We start from the raw sequence: 19,511 nt of genomic DNA, 5'->3' as shown, positions 1-19,511 counted from the left end.
TGACTGTCTATAACAGATGGCGAAGGGGGGTCATAGATATAGAAGATACAGCAGGGCAGGAGGCGGGAGACTTCTTTGCCGGAGTCATTCCATTTTGGGGTCCAATGGTAAACAGCAGGAACATCCGCCACCTCACACGAGTGGTGCAAAACACGATAGATACAACGGCAGGTGCCCTCTCTAATCTCACAGCCGAGGTGGTCGCGGATAGACTCATGACCCTACAAAATCGCATTGTTTTAGACATCATTCTGGCTGACCGCGGTGGTGTATGCAGATTGATCTCCACGAGTTTTTGTGTGTTTATTCCAAATAACGCACCTACGGTATACCAGGCCATTGCCAGATGTAAGGGGGGGGGGTGGTGGAGCCTGGTCGGAAACAGGAGCAACTAGGGCCGGTGATGGGGCCAAGAGGGTTTCAATGGAAGCAGAGTCAGCATAGACAGGAATCCTTTTTAAAGAGGGTTTTATTTTGATGGGCACAGTATAGGTTTTCCTTTGGCGGCTGGTTAGTCTTTCCCTCGCAAAGGCGGCAGGGTCGTAGGTGGTCCGGGCAGGATCCAGGTTGTCAGGGCCAGTGGTCCGGTCTTCACCTGAAGTCAGCTCCGGCAGCACCGAGGAAGGAAGGGAAACCGGATGTTAGAGGCTGCGTTCTCACGTTTTACAAGGACCAGGGGTGAGGGACACCAGTGCACTCGTGTCTTTAACTCTAATGCGGGCAAGTGCTCATTAGGTGCTCGTGAGGTCGGGGGTAGGGGATGCAGGAGCAGGGACACACGTGCGGGGATCTTACTCGCTAGGGGGTAGCGGACTTTGTCCCAACCAACCCGCCATACGACCCCGTACCTGCTTGAGCCACACACCTCCCGTGGGCGTGTGGCAGGGCGGATCGTTTCTCCTCGGCTCTCCTGGCCGCTGTCTTGCTTCTCCTGGGCTCCTCGAGGACTCGTCTTGTGGGCTCGTCAGGGAAGCTACAGCTGGGCACGTCCGTGATTCTACTCCGCCGGGGCAACGCCTGGGAAACACCTCGCGTCCTCTCGACTCGGGGCTCGCGTTCTCCGCCTCTTCCTCCGTTCTCGGCTCTTTTGAAGTTGCCTCTTCCTGTGCAGGGGGCGGGGCTACCGCGCTGGTCTCCCAGTCCTTAAAGGAGACGTGCTCGGCCTCCGGGTTCATAGGCCACCAGTATTCCGGATCACCCGTCCTCCACTCCTCTGGGTCCGGACAGTCCCGGGGCTGCATGGGGGCAAGGGAAGCACGTAAGTCAGGTGCGGCGGTCCACCAAGGGGTCATCAGCTCACCGGCCTCGGGGTCAGGTTCACCCACCCCGTGACACCAAGCTACACAAGATGTCAAGTCAGCTAGACATGGATAAAGGAGAATGGTCCTTAAGCAGCTGGTTGTGGGAATTAGTATCAACATGGGGATGGAAAGTGTTGTAGTAGGATCAATACTGTTTATCATCTTCAGTTGTTGCCTCTGCATCCAATGCGGCCCCGCCATCTGCGGGTCTGTGCGCCACTGCCTGCATTCCCCGTCCACATGTGCAGAGCAGAAAAAATGAAAAGATCATGTTGCAATAACACATTAACGGCCTGATGAAAATAGAGGTTTATTAGAGGGGTGCGCTTGGGGACAAGGCGGGAATGAAGTAAATTACATATTTATATGTATTTGTGCCCCACACGCTACCCTCTCATCATCTGCCATGTTGAATAAAAACCCCTGCATTACTTCACATTCAGAGGCCTTATTTCTCTGTTACCAGGCCCCTCCATGCCAGACCCTGAAAAAGGCACATGTTACATTTCTCTGCAGCACATTAGATATTTTGCTGAGCAGTCACGGAGAAGAGGCCCAGCCCGGGGTGTCTTAACAGTGTCAAACAGGGTCGACCTGATAAAGCTGCATTCCGGCCCTGAGCAGGAGGCGAGCAGAAGCCCCTCTGCAGAGATGAGGCCCAGTTTTGCTGTCGGCTCTCAGAGATAAGTGGGGCCCATGTCAAGGGAAACCTCCAAGACAGTTACACAAGGGCTGGACAGGAAGGGCCAAACCAACTTGCTGGTATGAAGCAGCAACACTTCTACAGATGAGAGCAATCTGCATGCTGCCCCGAGCTAGAGATAAGACCAGACATGCTAGTCACTCTGACACCCAGGGCCCTCCCTGACCAACAGAAAGGAAACAGCCCTCGTGTAAAAGTCTGATAAAGTTACGCAAACAGGCAGTGCGAGTTTTTGCTGACCTTGCTGCCCCCTCTATGCACCCACCCACCTATGACTCATTACAGTGAACGCCTACATGCTCATATCTTTTTCTTTCCTTCTGCTTGGAGGGCTCCTCCCTATGTATGCAAAGAATGTATAAATATTGTACTCTGTGAATAAAGCTCAGAACTCTCCTGAACCTGCTTGGTGAAAGGAGCTCTCCCTTAACTCAAGTTAATGCAATAAAGCCCATTGACTCTAACACCACGGACTCTGCTCCTCATTTATATTTGATCCTTTTTGCATCTATAGAAATTATGATAGTGTAAATAATTTATTTACCACAGTTTAGGGACTGGCAAGTGGGTGCACTTGGCCACGTCGACATGGTAGTCACAGACTACACACAGGCCTTGCAATGACAGGCCTGATACACACTTTACAAGCTGCTTCTGTGGGTGGCACAACCAGTGCTGCAAGCCCACCAGCAACATTTGCTCTACAAGCCCTGGGCACACATGGTGCACTGTACTAGGGGCTGACAGTAGATCAAAAAAGCCAATCATGGAATCCAATCAGTATATTAATTTAACATGGGGAGCACTTTCACTGTGGCACTGATTAGCAGTGGCACAGGGGCCAAAACATACAACCAGCAAAAATATGTCAAAACAGAGGAGGCAATCCGTCAAATGGAAGGGAGACTCACGGCAATGATGTCAGGTCTAACAGTGACCAGTTGGGTGAGGCCAATGCTGCTCATACTTTCAAGGAGTTTGGTGGTGTTTGTATCATTGGTCGCTGATGTGAAAATTGAGGGCGCCGGGGAAGATGTGTTATACTTTATTGCTTTCCCTACTTTGTATGCCTCTTGGACAGTGCAGCACACACATGCAATGTTGGAAAAATTAGTCTTAATAGCTGCGCCACAGTGATTCCTACATGGAGGAGGTGTAGGTTTTTTGGTACAATTCCCTGTCTACCAATGTTAATTGATATGAGATTTGTAAATGCATTTGGGGTGACTTACAGGTTCTGTGGCGCTTACCTGAATGTCAGCACTATTTATTACCAATTAACAAGTAATGCGGTGCACGAAAAAAGTGGAGATGCCCAACCAAGATCAACAATCCGAACCCTAAGGTTCTATTGAAACATTAGACCGCCTTTGGCACACCCTAAGAACTTTCCAATAAAGGGTCTGTATCCAATATTAAATACATCTTATTGTCCTCCATAGCGTGTGCATGACGATCCACTGTGTTTGTGTCAATCCCAATGGGTGGTTGTGTGAGTGCCAGTGGACCACCCATGGAATGCCCCCTTAATACAAAATAGCACAAGTAGTGCTACTTGGAATTCATTTGCCCAATATTCCAATTTAATTCTGAAAGTAAATACCAATACAGCACTTTGTGCTGAGTTTCCAATACAAAAGTAATGCAAATTAAGGGCAAAGTAGTAGTAAATGTGGGCTGCATTTGGTAATGTACACATGCCTTGAGACTTTTGTTTTCATTTTCTTCTTATTTTTGTGTATATTTTTTATCGCCACTTGTACTCTTCATGGAACAATCATGGCATACTTCCGTACAGGGTAATGGGCCGAATTACATAGACTTGTATAATTCCACCTCAATATCCCACAGTTATGATTTCCCTTCCGCATGTGTTAGTATAGGACAACAGACAGGGTTAAGGCAGACTAAGTATACTTTTTACTTAACAGTTATAGGTAACGATGTGTATATTAGTCCCCCTTGCAGTTATTCAGTGCACATACCTAAACCCACTCCATTTCCACTGTCCATTTCAGGGGGTAGTGCATTAGGGAGATCCAGAAATTCAGGGAGTATCCCTGCTTGCAAATTTGTACGTTTATTGTCCCTGCATATTTTGCGCATATAGCATTTCTCTGCATTCCGCCACTCCGTCATATCTTGCAACCATTCATTAGACGTAAGAGGAATCTGGGATAACCACCTAATGGCACTCCTGCGCTTGACCACAATGAGCCCCAGCAAAATTGATTTTCTGATGAATTGCTTTTCCTTTTTCACAAGGATCTGACCTAACAGACACTGTCCTATCTCTCTAGGTGTGGACCAACCCGTGGACCTGCTCGGGGCCTTGAGCATCCAACCTGGGGCAGTCCCACATCAGATGTAGATGGTCTGCATTTAACCCAGCACACCAGGGGCAAGAAGAGAGATGCACATGGTACATTGCATGCAGAGTGGCAGGCGTAAGGTAAACCTGGTGAATTAAATTAAATTGAACTGATGTAAATCTTGCGTTCAAAGAAGCGTTCTTCCTCCCTTCGTGGATTCGCTCCCATTCATAGTCTGTCACAGGTTCCCCCAGCACTTCATGCCATTTATTCTGTATTGGGAGGTAGGTCCTCAGTGAGTGTCCTGTAGATGTGTGATATTAGCCATCGACCACCCTACCAAACTAAGCAGAACTGCCTGCATCTGAGACTCCTGGGGAGCCTCAGAATTTAGGCCAAATTCCATGGGCTGTGGCCACTATTCTCACATATTGGAGGAATGTACTTGTCCCCAGATGCAATGTTTCTAAGGGGTCAGTCATAGTGCTAAAGCGGTTGTTGGTGTACAGGTCCCGAAAGGTGCCGGAGCCTCCCTCCCACTATATGTCCACCGACATCGTATGTGCTATGAGAAGGATAGGGCGAAATGGCCAAACAGACCTGTCAAGCGCCCTCCACTAGCGTAACGAAACTTAAGGGGGCTCCCTTGCAAACTACATGGAGGGGCCCCATCCGGACTCCGTTAGGAGCTCTCTGGCCATTTTACTGTGGTGAGGGAGCCCTCTTGAGCTCGGGCCCCATGCACTGCGGGGGCCTATGTTGTGCCCAGGGCACAAGTCCTAAATAAAGAAGTTGGGGGCGCTCAAAGACTGGAAGTGATGTCACGACAGGAAGTGATGTCACAAAAGGTAAAACATAGAAGTGGGGGGACGCTCAAAGATATGCAGTGAAGTCACGACCGGAAGTGACGTCACGAAAGGTAAAAAAACAAACTTCTTTTAATGGAGATGCATTGGGGCTGGTAGTTCCTGTCCAAGGCAGCTGTGATGCACACTTCTTAAGAGTCTTGCGTAAAGGCCCAAAGTCTCCCCTCTGTTGCAGAGGTAGCAGTAGCGTGCCCTCATCTTGTGTGCACCGTCGGCTGTGAGTAGTCTGCTTTTAAAAAGGCTTATGGGAGGTTAGTGTCTTTATATTGGGTATGTTTATGCATGCAGTTAATGGCAATAATACACTTTATTCCTCAACAAGGGCATCTTTGCAGGGGGGACGGTGTCCACCTGGTAAAATAAGTTAAAATATGTGGGGGGACGCCGTCCACCCGCGTGGTACCCCGACTCGAGCCCTGGTTGTACCACTGGAGAGGCCCCTAAGTAGAACAAACAGCATCACTCTTTCCCAGGTCCTGCATACCTGTCTAACTATGGATAGCACTGAAGTTGGAACTCTCACACACATCATTAGTAAATCTGGCAACACAATGCCGTCACAGGTGACCCTCAGCAATCTGGATTCCCAAGTATCATGATTATCCAACCATTGCACCACATGTTGCAGTTGCAATAGAGCTCCAACTTTTGTAATTTTAGCTCACCCCGCACCATGTGCGTTTAAGAATAGACCGGCTGACCCTCAACAGTCATTTTATCTAGCTCTAGTACTTTCTAAGAATTTCAAATAGGGTCTCTCAAAATATGTAAAGACATTTGGGTGGGATAAACATTTCAACTAATGCCAGCTTCTCCATCATGAACAGACTGTGTTTCACAATTTTATTGACAGCTTATATTCTTCCAATAAAGTGAAAAAAAAAATGTTACGGCTGCAGCAGTACCACCATTCACTGCCTTTGAAGAGATCAGTTATAATTCTTTCACAGTCTCGTCATTCCAGAACTGAACCATTTTCAATGTTATGTACGACGAAGCCACAGTTGTTGCATATTTAGCTTATGCAGCTAACAACAATTGACAAAGCTAATGGTCCACGCTTGCTGTATCTGTATTGTTACTCGTTGTATAATTTATCTGGATACAATGACCGAAGCAGCACATTTTTCGGACGGGACACTATGCTAAGCACAGATTGTTTTTAGCTTGTGTTTTAAGCCCCACCCTTAATTACATAGGCCACGCCCCTTGCCAGACCCCCATCCCACTTAAAGCCCTGGGTACTTCTGCTAGTCCTACTTCTATGTCTATGACCTGTCCCGGTTTTTGGTTTTGAGGATCTGCTCACCCTACTCTAGCAATCCTGTACAATCAACATCCTGTGAATCAAGATCAAAGATTAGGGAGTAAAGAGGTAGTGCTCCTAAGAGTACTGTAGTGGATACATCCTCCAGACAAAGTTTAATGAAACAAAAGGAATCACCTCGAGGAGGATTACTGTATGTCAAGACTGTCAGGCATACACAATGTTTGTTAAAATACCCCTCACACACCAAAAGGGCCCTGGGTGTCCTGCTTCATCATTGGGGTCTTCCCGCCCCGCTGCGGGACGGGGCGTGCTGCGACTGGCGACTACGTTGGAGCACACATTTTTTGAAAGTGCTATTTGAGGTGTATCTGTTGTGAGTGAAAAAAAGGGTCAAGGGTGAATGAAAAGTGATGTTGAAAAATACCTGGCCTTATGGGTTCAAAAAAACTTTATTTGGTCATAGGCTTGTATTGTTAAAAAGGTGTAGTCGTAGAGATCACGCTAGTAATGTGCGTATTCTCCTTTAGGTGTCAACATGTTTCGAAGCTTGAGTTGCTATCAATATGTGAATAGATTTATATACAAGTGATGTTAAAAATATAATACCTAATTGGTACAGGTATGACTTTTCTAAAGCTTTTTCAGTATTTCTGAGTATAAGCCTGTAAAGAGAGAGCACAATTATTTCCGGTGCGCTCCCAATTCGCAGACACAGTATCACCTAAGGAAGAAAGGTGATGCATAGTGAATACTTCCCTAGTTTAACGTTGGTGCCGTGATCTATATCGGTGAAGGAAGGGGGAGACCATACACACAACAGAACAACATAAAACCTAAATCACACACTTATTAGAATGGCTTTCAGACTGGTTTCGTAATGGCTAGGAAAAAAAAAAGGTATTTGAAAAATCAAAAGAGTACATACTAGAAACTTAAGGAGTCAGTGCTCCATGAACCGCTGGGTCGAGAGATGAAAATGAAAGTCTCATCTATATATGTGGGAAGGAAAGAGACAAAAAACACACACAAGAGTCGTTTGTATTAGTTCCTCGAGGAAGGAAAATGCCTCCACAAAATGTCATTGATCACGGGGAGACTGGCATGGTCCGTTCTCTCCCCAGATGCGGCTACGCCGTACTTACATATTGTCGTGCAGTCACTGCTTGCTCTCTCACCAACCCGTCGTTCCGTGGTGTGGTTTGAGAGGGCGAGCAGGGGCGTATTTAAGCATCTCTTAATTGGTTAATAATTATAGAATAGTGTGCACCTGGCCGTGAAGAGCAGGGCGAATGTTCGATGAGTAACTAGTCTGGCCAGTGTTATATTGTTGTGGAGTGCTTGGTGGCCATATTGGTAGTGATAGAAATGCCTCGTTATTATCGTGGTTTTAGGTAAATTTAGAAATAAGTCTATTGAGCATCAGGGCGACGTGCCCAACTAAAATGTCAAATTTAGACCACCATTTAAGTGCGGGTAAATAAGTTGTAGTCTCTAAATAATTTGTTCTTTTTGAGCGAGCGGCCATTTTGGTTTAGGAGAAACATCGGGATGTCACTACAGTACTGCCAGTAAGCCTCATTGGTTGATGCAGTATTTGTTAAAGTCAGTCGGTTGGCCAGTGGTTCTGAATAATGTTGGCTAATGTTATTACGTGCGACTTGAAAAAGTTGTTCCTTTTGTTTCATTAAACTTTGTCTGGAGGATGTATCCACCACAGTACTCTTAGGAGTACTACCTCTTTACTCCCTAATCTTTGATCTTGATTCACTCTTTTGACAGCGCACAGTTGTGGGAGTCTTTTTCTAACAAACCAGTATTTCTGGTAATAGGTGTCAACGGCATTTCTCCGTGACACCCCCTGTCCTTCCGTGAGTACAAGAAGGAATACACATAACAGACACACGTAGGATCACAATACACTTAAAACAAACGCTGAGTAGATGATGGCTGAAACAGGAGGTTTAATGTTTGATGATGCAGAAGTCGACAGAATACTAGCAACCCTCAATCCTTTTGAAGGATTGAGTAACACAGACCCTGGTCCTAACAGCACAGACTGGGATGAACTAGCCACTTTAAGAAGAACCCAGATAAAGACGGCCTTACATGGTCTTCTAATGACAGAATATATGAAGGCAAAAGCGGCTCCACCAGGATTTATAGTCCGCAACGAGCCCTTCATTTTTACACATGATGCGGCCTTCAAAAAAGATTGGTCCTTAATATCCTGGCATTGTACCAGAGACTGGCTGGTCTTCATTATAAAAACAGCTACCAGACTTACCCAGGAACTAAAAATTGCCATACAGAAATTAAAGGTACAAATCAAAAAAGTTATCAGTCCCCGGCTAGTTTGGAAAAAAAGACTAGAAGAACTTAACCAAGAGATGACAGAGTTTGAGATCACACTCAAAGAAAGCAAATATAAAAAACAAAAAAAAAAAGACACTGATATTTTCATCCACGAACAAGTGTACCCCTACATCAATGATGATTATATATCCAAAAGAAACACCAGCGAACAAGGCTCAGATACCGACCCCTCAGATACAAGCTCCAATGACTCCAGATCCAGCAGAGGTAGCAACCCACGAAATCAGGGAGGTGGAGCCCTTTTCCAAAGACCGTACACATCAAGAGGCAGAGGCTGGGACCACTACCAAGGCCCCCCTGGATACTTTTATTACCCTTCAGGCCCCTCAGCTACAGGTATTCCATATCCCCAATGGAACCAAAACCCACCACCGGGTTAGGGCTACTATGGTCCACCGCCTTTTATAGACCAACGCCGCGGACCACGCAGAGGAAGAAACTGGAGAGGCAGCCAAGTGCATTGGAACCAGAATCTGATAGATCCACCACGGGTCTCAACACGGAGCATGACGGCATCGACCCACCAACCATCAACCAGCGGGGTGAACACTTAGTGGTCAATGTATCTGATCTACAATTAACAGAACCACAACACAAAGTCTTAGAGAAAGGCCTGGGCTTTGTACCTACTAATAAAATGGACAAGTTCAAAATCTGCCAAGAGATGAAAGAGTTCATACGCAGATTAAAATTACGCGCCTTTTTCAAAAATTCTGAGAGCACTGACACAATGGCTGAACACCAAACTGACACAGGACTATGACAGAAATCCACTTTTACCCCTCTAGATTCCACCCTACCAGTGGAGTTACTAACCTTTGAAAAAGCGGTCATGGAGGACCTGGCAAACCTAACCATGAACGATGGAGACACTTTTCAAAATACTTCACGATTTGAAAAAGATGCCCTACATGAATTGGCGAACAACCCCGACATTGTAATAAAACCTGCGGACAAGGGTGGGGCTATCATTTTCCAAACACTGGAAAACTACGACAGGAAGTGCAGAAAACTCCTTGATGACAAAAGAAACTATGAAATCCTACGAGACGACCCTACTGAGGAGATCCGAATTAAAATCTTAATGATGGTAGAGGAGGCTATAGCACATGACTGGATGTCAAAACATGAAGCAGAATTTCTCATTCAAAAGACACCAAAAACACCATACTTCTACATGATCCCTAAGATCCACAAGGAGACAGCATATCCACCTGGCCGCCCGATCGTGTCAGGCATAGGTTCTATTCTTGAGCCCCTCTCAAAATTCGCGGACTCCTTTCTAAGACCACTAGTACAGAAAACCAACACCTACCTGAAGGACACAAAGGCTGTACTCCAACTCATTGATCTTCCTTTTGACCCAGGAAATAACTTACTTGTGGGACTGGATGTGGAGAGCTTATATACCAGTCTACAACACAACGAGACCCTTGACATCATAGAGGAAATTCTGTTTTCTACACCTTGGGATTACCACACACCTAGGAATGTAGTCATGGAGTCTAGCACTAAAACACAACTTCTTCCTCTATGAAGGGGTCCACTACTTACAGAAACATGGGACCAGCATGGGAAGGACTTTTGCTCCAAGCCTTGCTGGTCTCTATGTACACCATTTGGAATCCAAACGGATTCTACACGAGCAAAATCCGTTCTACAACCAGGTTATCACCTGGTACATTGATGATGTCCTTGTAATATGGAAGGGAGACACACAATCTGTCAAAGATTTTATGACATGGTTAAACCTACAAGACAGGTTCCTAAAATTTATCCACACAGCATCCAACAAAAAGCTGGTATTTCTGGTTCTCAATATCTATCCAGACCAGGGAAGACTAAAGACTAACACTCATTTCAAACCCACAGCCAAGAACTGTCTCTTACTATACAAAAGCTTCCACCCAAGACACCTGCGAGACAATCTCCCCTATTGACAGTTCCTTCGCCTCCGAAGAAACTGTTCAGACGTCTGTGGATCTGGAACAAAAGCTTCTAACAAGGAACTACCCAAAAAAAAATGTTCAAAAAAGTCTCGAGATAGCTAGGAATAACAACAGAGGTGTTGTTAGAAAACTGATCACCAAAAGAACAAGAAACGCCCAATATGTGTGACAACCTACAACACCAATTCCAACAAAATCTCAAATAGTAAACAAACCTTGGAAAATCCTCAATTGTGGCACCCTTGATTTCCCGAAACCTATGTTCTCACACAGGAGAGGTAGGAATCTGAGGGACATATTGGTTCATACTAGACCAAGGTCAATAGGAGTAACAGAACTCGAACACCGAGATTACAATCCATACAGGGACACCACCCCTATGGCTCATGCAGTACCTGCGACCTAACCAAGAAGTGCAAAACTATAACATTTGCTAACGGAACAAAATGGGACCAGAGGACCTTCAGAAACTGTAATAGCAGAAACGTCATCTACCTGATCACGTGCCCCTGTGGAAAGGAATATGTAGGTATGACGTCGAGACCAGTTAAGATACGGCTCGGCGAACATAAGAGTAATATCTGATGCAACAGAAGCACAACCAAAATGGCCAACCACTACCTAACAATGGGTCACAGCATAAAAGATCTCCAGTGGACGGTGATAGAGCAGATCCAGAACGAGACAGGTTTACTGTAAAAAGAACAACGGTGGGTGTTTCGCCTTGGCACACATGTGACAGGGCTCAGGGCTCAATGATGACATCCCTTGGGCACAGTTAACATGAGACATCCCGCCCCTTTTGGCATTCTGTCACCAAAAATTACTTTTGCACCTGCTATACACCATCATTTTACCACTTTGGGTATATAGCCAGCACACCAACAGTGAGGAATCCTAAGTTAACCATTAAGACACCTTCATGATTCCTCTTCACTATTTAGTCATTTTAGAAAATAACGATGACAAGGGCTCTGATGGCTTTTTTCAAAAGACTGTTTTTCTTTAAAGATCATCTTTATTTATATTATCGTTCTTAAAAGATTACCCCCCAAGTAAGAACCAGATGCAGTGATCCCAACCTGCTAAAAACGACTTTTTAAACAGTCGCATGTAATAACATTAGCCAACATTATTCAGAACCACTGGCCAATCAACTGACTTTAACAAATACTGTATCAACCAATGAGGCTTACTGGCAGTACTGTAGCGACACCCCGATGTTTCTCCTTATCCAAAATGGCTGCTCGCTTAAAAAAAAACGAATTATTTAGAGACTACAACTTATTTACCCACACTTCAATGGTGGTCTAAATTTGACATTTTAGTTGGGCACGTCGCTCTGATGCTCAATAGACTCATTTTTCTAAATTTCCCTAAAGCCACGATAATAACGAGGCATTTCTATCACTACCAATATGGCCACCAAGCACTCCACAACAATATAACGCTGGCCGGACTAGTTACTCATCGAACACTCGCCCTGCTCTTCACGGCCAGGTGCACACTATTCCATAATAATTAACCAATTAAGAGATGCTTCAATAAGCCCCTGCTCGCCCTCTCAAACCACACCACGGGTTGGCGAGAGAGCAAGCAGTGACTGCACGACAATATGTAAGTACGGCAAAGCCGCATCTGGGGAGAGGACGGACCATGCCAGTCTCCCCGTGATCAATGACATTTTGTGGAGGCATTTTCCTTCCCCGAGGAACTACAACTTACAAACATCTCTGTTTGTGTTTATCGCTTTCCTTCCCACATATATAGATGAGACTTTCATTTTTATCTCTCGACCCAGCAGTTCATGGAGCACTGACTCCTTAAGTTTCTAGTATGTACTCTTTTGATTTTTCAAATCAAACCTTTTTTTCCTCCTAGCCATTACGAAACCAGTCTGAAAGCCATCCTAATAAGTGTGTGATTTATGTTTTATGTTGATATGTTGTGTGTATTGTCTCTCCCTTCCTTCACCGATATGGGTCACGGCACCAACGTTAAACTGTAGATGTATTCACTATGCATCACCTTTCTTCCTTAGGTGATACTGTGTCTGCGCATTGGGAGCGCACCGGAAATAATTGTGCTCTCTCTCTCTCTCTCTCTTTACAGGCTTATACTCAGAAATACTGAAAAAGCTTTAAAAAAGTCATACCTGTACCAATTAGGTATTATATTTTTAACATCACTTGTATATAAATCTATTCACATATTGATAGCAACATAGTGAGTGACTGAGGGATGGCACTCTGTCCTGACGAAGAAGCATCTCAAGCTTCGAAACATGTTGACACCTAAAGGAGAATACGCACATTACTAGCGTGATCTCCCCGACTACACCTTTTTAACAATACCAGCCTATGACCAAATAAAGTTTTTTTGAACCCATAAGGCCAGGTGTTTTTTAACATCACTTTTCATTCACCCTTGACCCTTTTTTCACTCAAAACAGATACACCTCACATAGCACTTTCAAAAAATTAGTGCTCCAGCGTAGTCCCCAGTCGCAGCACGCCCCGTCCCGCAGCGTTGCGGGAAGACCCCAATGATGAAGCATGACACCAAGGGCCCTTTTGGTGTGTGTGTGTGTGAGGGGTATTTTAGCAAACATGGTGTATGCCTGACATTTCTTGACATACAGTAATCCTCCTCGAGGTCATTCAACATCCTGGCCAATACCTCTTTAATTTCCAACAAATATAACTCCATGCCAATACGCGACAGGTAGATACCATCACCCCTGAAAAATTCAACTGCGTCAAATCTAATTTCTTTGAGTGATCCTCCCAACACCAACTTCCCTGCAAAAACAGACCATTTCTGTATTGAGTTTTTTTCTGGCCCTGTCCACTTCCCTGGGGTTAACTGTGCCTCTCCACACTTTGCGGGGAATAAACTTCATCCAAATGACAGAGCACCCAGACCACTGCTGCTTCAACAGGGGCAGGTCCCTCGTCATGCTCCTCATCAATACTATCCCCTTTTCTCTCACCATATAACTTTCCCCCAGGGGAATCAACTATGTCGGAGCACCTACCAGCCACCAACAAACCAATTGGAGCCTGTACAAGCTCCTTCCAGAGCATGCCCCCTCGTCCCCTCCAAGACACTATAAACATATCTTTATTAAAACCCAAATTCTCTTCAAAGTAACTGGCAAGGGCCTGGACCTGGGCCCACTTCACAAAAGAATGCCCCACTATCCAAATGGACGTCTCTCTGGCGAGGGGGCCAGCCACAGAACCTGAAAGAAGAAAACTGAAACAAGAAAAACTGCATGAACATGAAAAAGAAAAACAACCGCGCTAAACCTCCCCCCTCCCTTCCCCCCTGCTGCTGCGCCTGTAACAATCCGATGACCAAACCCCCCACCTTCATAATGCCTCCCCGCCCCACCCCCTGTTTGATACCGATGCAGCCCCAATCCTGAATGAATGCATCCCAAAATCTTTACCATTTATGCCCAACTCCTTGAGCGCTTTTCGCAGGACAGTCAGTAGCTCAAACGCCATATCTGCGTCCATTCGCATGCAAAAAGACCAACCCAGACTGTGACCTAGATAGTGCCCGCCATTTCTTTTACCACCTGCAAGGGCAAGTCACGTGTGAGTCCGAAGCGACACCCATTTTCCTGTGCTTCTCTTATCCGTCTTTGATTTACACATCCATATGCACACCCTGTTGTGACGCAGCACCACCTCCTCCCAATCAAGACCACCCCCATCCTCGGGCCCAACAACTCCAATATCCGAAATGCTCCAAAAAACATCCACACCATTCTGTGGAAAAAAGGCTTGCCTCATATTCGTCCAAGCACACAGTCTGCAATGTCTGTATCACCCTGCCCAGCAAGTTCCATGACAGTGGTCTTGTAGCCCAACGCCCCTGACCCTGCTCTCTAGCCCACCCCTCCAGCATTCGCGTGCCAATCTCCCCAGCGGATGGCGCGAAGCCCCATAACATTTTTCCTACAAATGCAATCCCTGCCAAATTATCCGCGATAGTCAGCCTGGATAACCCCTTGTCAATCAAATCCAAAATAAACTGAATTACATCTTCCCTTCTACTCTCCAACGTGGAACGCCGCTGGGCTCCAGAGCGTAGAAAGTCCTCCCAAGCTAAGCTATATGCTAGTCTTGTGGATTGTGCCAGGGATCCTACCACCAGTTGTAGCATCCTGTGTTGCCTAGGTACCACAACTGTGGCGCATGGTAGTCTGAGTCCTGTGGAGTCCTTGGCTAGCCCATGGAATCTCCCCTACTGCAAACGAGACGAAGCATCTGCTATGTCATTGTCTACCCCTGGCACATGCAACACATTTGAAAGCTATATTATGGCGCAAACAGCCCAAAATGAACACTCTCAGCAATTTCAACGCCTTCTTTTCCCTGGCGGACTGTCGGTTCACGATCTCTACAACTGCTGTGTTGTCTATTCTGAAAGTCACCCTCTTATGTGCCACCAGTTCCCCCCCCCCCCCACAATGTCACTGCCACTACGAGAGGAAAGAACTCCAAAAATGCAATGCTCCTACCACCCCCACTCCATTCTGCTGGCCACTGCTCCGCGCACCACATTCCCTGCCAATAAAGGCCAAAGCCTTCGCTGCCTGCCGTGTCTGAAAAAATGTGTACCTCCCACATCATGTCACCCTCCCTTGCCAAGGGGATGCTGTTGAACTCCCGCAAGAAAAACATCCATATCCTCAAATCCTCTCACCCTTACTGAAAGGCGTGCGTGGTGGTGTGGCGGCCTCTGTCAAGTTAGTGCCTGCCTAGTCTCCTACAGAATGTCCTGCCTATCCTCACCACCCGGCAGTGACTTTGCTCTTTGCTAGCATTACTGCCCGCAGCCCCAGCATCTGTTGCTGTTTATCCGACGGCAAGCCCGCCTGCATCTGCTGTGAGTCCAATTCATTGCCTAAAAATGAAAGAGCCATGCTGGGCCCCATCATCTTTTCCGGTGCCAAAGGCACACTGGGTTCCCTCCTGATCTCTTTAGAGCTGTCCAGCGCTGCCTGGAACTCCGTGGATTCTGAGGTGCCCACAAAAAAGAAGTCATCAAGGTAATGTGTAACCAACTTATGACCCATGCGCCTAGAAAAAAGCCACTGGAGAAACGTGCTAAAACCCTCAAATAAAGCGCATGATATAGAGCAGCCCATTGGTAATGCCTTGTCAACGTACCATTTACCATTGAGATGGATACCCAGGAGATCTCAATCTTCTGGGTGGACTGAAACCAGCAAAAAGCTGACTGTCGCATTTTTCCATTTGAGCCGTTGCGCCCGCGGTCACAACCAGTGACATGGCCACGTCAACTGATGAATATGACAAAGTAGCCTCCCTTTCATCAATGAAATCATTCACCGAACTCCCTTCTGGCCATGACAAATGCAGAATTAAGCAGAACTGACCTGGTTCCTTCTTTGGTACAACACTGATGGGAGAAACAATCACGTTTTCCAAAGGTCAGTCTTCAAAGGGGCCCACCATGTTACCCTAACGCACTTCCTTATCCAATTTGTCCTGTACTATTGTGGGGTGTTCCCTTGCCAATTGCAAATTGTCCACCCACGTCCTGACCCTAGGTCCCTCATACCCCGAACGAAACCCTGTTGATATCCTTCTTGCAAGATCTTCAGCCTTCCGGTTGCCATAACCCTCTAAGCCTGCTGCTATCTTGTCTGCCCTAACCGGTGTATGAGCCCTTTGGCGCAGCCCTCTCGCCCCCGTCCCCCTGTCAAAGGCGCCTGCTGCTGCTCACTTGCATTAAACCCCCCTTGCTGCCACTGCTGTCCCACTTGCTGGCCTGGCCCTCCCCCTAAGCAATTGATCAGTGAGTGCCTGCCACCGCATTTGGAACAGTCATGTCTGAACCTACAAAACTCCCGAGCGCACATCCCTTTATTAAAGTCCCAGCACCCCCTTCCAAACCTGTCTGCCCTCTGACCGTTCCCCCCACCCCTCCCCGGGTTAGTTTCTCTTGAAAGGGGCAATAAACTATAGGGAGTCCGTGGCCGTAAAAAATTGTCTTCCCAGCCCTCGACGCCCCCATTGTGTGCTGCCAAAGATCGGTATCAAGCTCTCCCCACATTGCCTCTGTGTCCTAAGCCATGCATGCCCAAAATTCCTCATCTTATTGTGCCCATGCGTATCCGCCCCCATGATCTGTGCCTTCCGGATCACGTCCATGTATTTAAACAGGGCTACGCAGCGTTCCGGATACTTCTCACAATACACACTTGCGTATATTAAAAATGCTGTTGTCCAATTTTCAATGGTGAGTGGCAACTGTGGCCTTTTGACTAACTTTTGAACCTTCTTTTGCATGCACCTCCCTGTGCAATAGTTTTAGCATTTCCACATACTCACCTTTCCAAATCCTTTCTTTGGTTGCCAACATTAAGTGCGCCCCCAGCGGCTTTGTCACCCCCATATAAGGCTCTTTCAATCTTCAACTCTTTGCTTTCTAATTTATCTGTCTTCCCTACTGCAGTCTTGTCCCCTGCGTCGCCCGATTCCTTCGCCTTAATGTCCCCTAATGCCGCCGCAGGCAACTTACCTGATTCCTAGGAGCCCACTTCCAAATTCAATACATACTTGCCTTTTTGCAACCGCCCCTCCTCACCCCCAACCCCTTATCCCCACCGACACCAAATGTGGCTTTACCCCAATTCCCGCATTTTACCTCGCTCTAAGGAGGATGCCTGTCATGCTGCAGTCCGCCTTGCCATAGGAGCCGTAGTCTGAGCCACTCTGGAAGTCTGCCACGCTAGTTCAGCCGGCCGTCTTGCCGCCTGTAACACACTAGAAGACACATTACTTAGCCCCCCACCCCCTCTTCGCACTCTCTTAGTTCACCCTCTTCCAAGCTGTCCTCATCCTAATCCAATTTTTCTTGTACCTCCTGACAAACATGCTGTCGCCCCATATTCCCCAACTGCTGCTCCACTAGGGGAGCCGACTGCACCCGCCTATAACCCCTAGCACCAGTGAAAGACGTATTCCAGCTGCCTTGTTGCCCCCAGCGGACCAATGAGGTCCTTCGGGTTTGGGGTGAGCGAGACTGCTTGAGGCCTACTTCTGCCACCCACGTTGAGATCCCACGCAGGTACTGGGCACGCCGCGTGAGGCTCTACCCTCCCTTCACCATGGATCATCTGAGCCGCTCCCAGCTCTGCCAAGTCTGGTCCCTGCTGCAGCTCTTCCTCCTGCAATAGCAATGACTGCTCTGGTGTGCTGGGCCTACCTTCCCCATCCCTCACACCCCAGCTCCTCTACCTCCCTACCCCTAGGGTAGTTGCTGCCCATTAGCGCCCCACCCTACTTAAATCTACTGCTCCCCCCCCCCCACTGACCCCTTCCTCCTCATCCTCACTCCATTGAAGCCCCTTAGCCCACCCCTCCTGTGCCCAGCTGGGGCCTGCTCCCAGATCTGAAAGCCCTCTACCTCGCCCCAACCCCACCCTGTGTTGCCCCCTGCCTCTTCAACCCCAAACCCTTGGTCCCCTGGCCCAAGGACCCCCCTTGCGCCTTGTAGGCATCCTCCTGCCCAACCCTATCTAACCCACTCACCTCTTCCTGCCAAGATTGGAAAATATCCAGACTCTCCCAGTCCTGACTGCCCTCCGCTGGGTCCAACCCGCCAGGTATGCTGCCCCCCTCCCCCGCTAACCAGACATCCTCCCCATCTCCCCCTTCCTTGAATTCACCCCCTGACCATTGGGGACCCCATTCGCCCCTCTGTCTACCCCCACTACCCCCTCCCGCTGCACCCCTTTAGCCCAGTCTTGGCCCCCCTTTCCAGGATGCCCCTCTCTATCACTCCTGTCCTCGCTCTGGTGAGGAGCAACACATCCAGCAAGGCCTCCCTGAGCCTCAGGCCCAGCCCCCAGCTCGCTCCGGCTGTGGGCTTTATCCCGGCCTCAATCCGCTCCCTGCTTCCTCTTCCCTCCCTCCCTAAGCTTGGACTCACCCCTGCGGCCGAGGCCTCGCGCGCCACGGAGCCGCTCCTCCCTGCACTGAGAGTGGCCTGCTGAAGCCCGGCCGGAGAGACACGCGCCACGCTCCTCCGGCGGGCCCCGCCCCCGCAGACCAACACCGGATCCTCCTCACTGCCGCGAGGCTCCATTTCAGTGCCAGATAGCGGGGCCACTATCCTGGTATAGGAGCGGCACCGTTCACGCACCTCTTGTTTTCTGGCCCGTTTAGGGGACGTGCAAGCCGCAATGGTGGCTGCAACTCCCGATGAATCGAGCTTTGGGGGCACACACTCCCAGAGGCGACCAGCATCAGGAAATCCAGGCACCCGGCCTCACTCAAAAGCCAAACCGCCTCCAGGACTCTATAGTCTTCACCTGCCATATTGCCCTACTGAACTACCTTCGCTCCTTAACTAGGCCCATAAAATTACTAACTACCTCGCCGCTCCCAGGTCACCAGTACCTAAAATGGTGTCTGGGAGCGCTTGCAACTTGACTTTATTACCTAATTGGGCTACAATTGGGCTATTACCAAAAGTAGCCCAATGTGCAGAAATGGCTGCTAATCGGCCAGACGCTCCCCCTCCCAATCTGCCCGGGGGCAGAGCTCACCGTGTTCGGCCACCCCCACAAACACCCCTCGGTGCCCAGTTCCAGCTCCTGCTTTGCATGGGGCTACTTTCTGTCTCCCCTTGCTTCGCGGGCCGCCTCGGTTACCACGGCTGCAGGGCCACACCACTGCTGCCCCGCTTG

At 47.9% G+C, this 19,511-nt stretch overlaps 1 protein-coding gene across 3 annotated transcripts in view; it reads left to right on the top strand.

The window, feature by feature from the left end:
• The window catches only part of LOC144823836 (NXPE family member 1-like), a 518,225-nt gene that overhangs the window by 109,423 nt on the left and 389,291 nt on the right, over positions 1 to 19,511 (top strand). Inside the window, exon 2 of one of the 3 annotated variants that reach the window (XM_078682709.1) lies at positions 4,305 to 4,456. In XM_078682709.1, coding sequence (XP_078538835.1) covers positions 4,418 to 4,456 — 39 coding nt within the window. In that variant the 5' untranslated portion in view covers positions 4,305 to 4,417. Of the gene's footprint in view, positions 1 to 4,304; positions 4,457 to 19,511 lie in introns of those variants that run through there. The other 2 variants (XM_078682716.1, XM_078682723.1) reach the window with 2 other exon arrangements.

This window comes from Lissotriton helveticus, chromosome 1_1, assembly GCF_964261635.1.
Source record: "Lissotriton helveticus chromosome 1_1, aLisHel1.1, whole genome shotgun sequence".
Lineage (NCBI taxonomy): Eukaryota > Metazoa > Chordata > Amphibia > Caudata > Salamandridae > Lissotriton > Lissotriton helveticus.
Note: the sequence above shows the minus strand (reverse complement) of the source record. Positions and strands in the feature narration are given on the sequence as shown.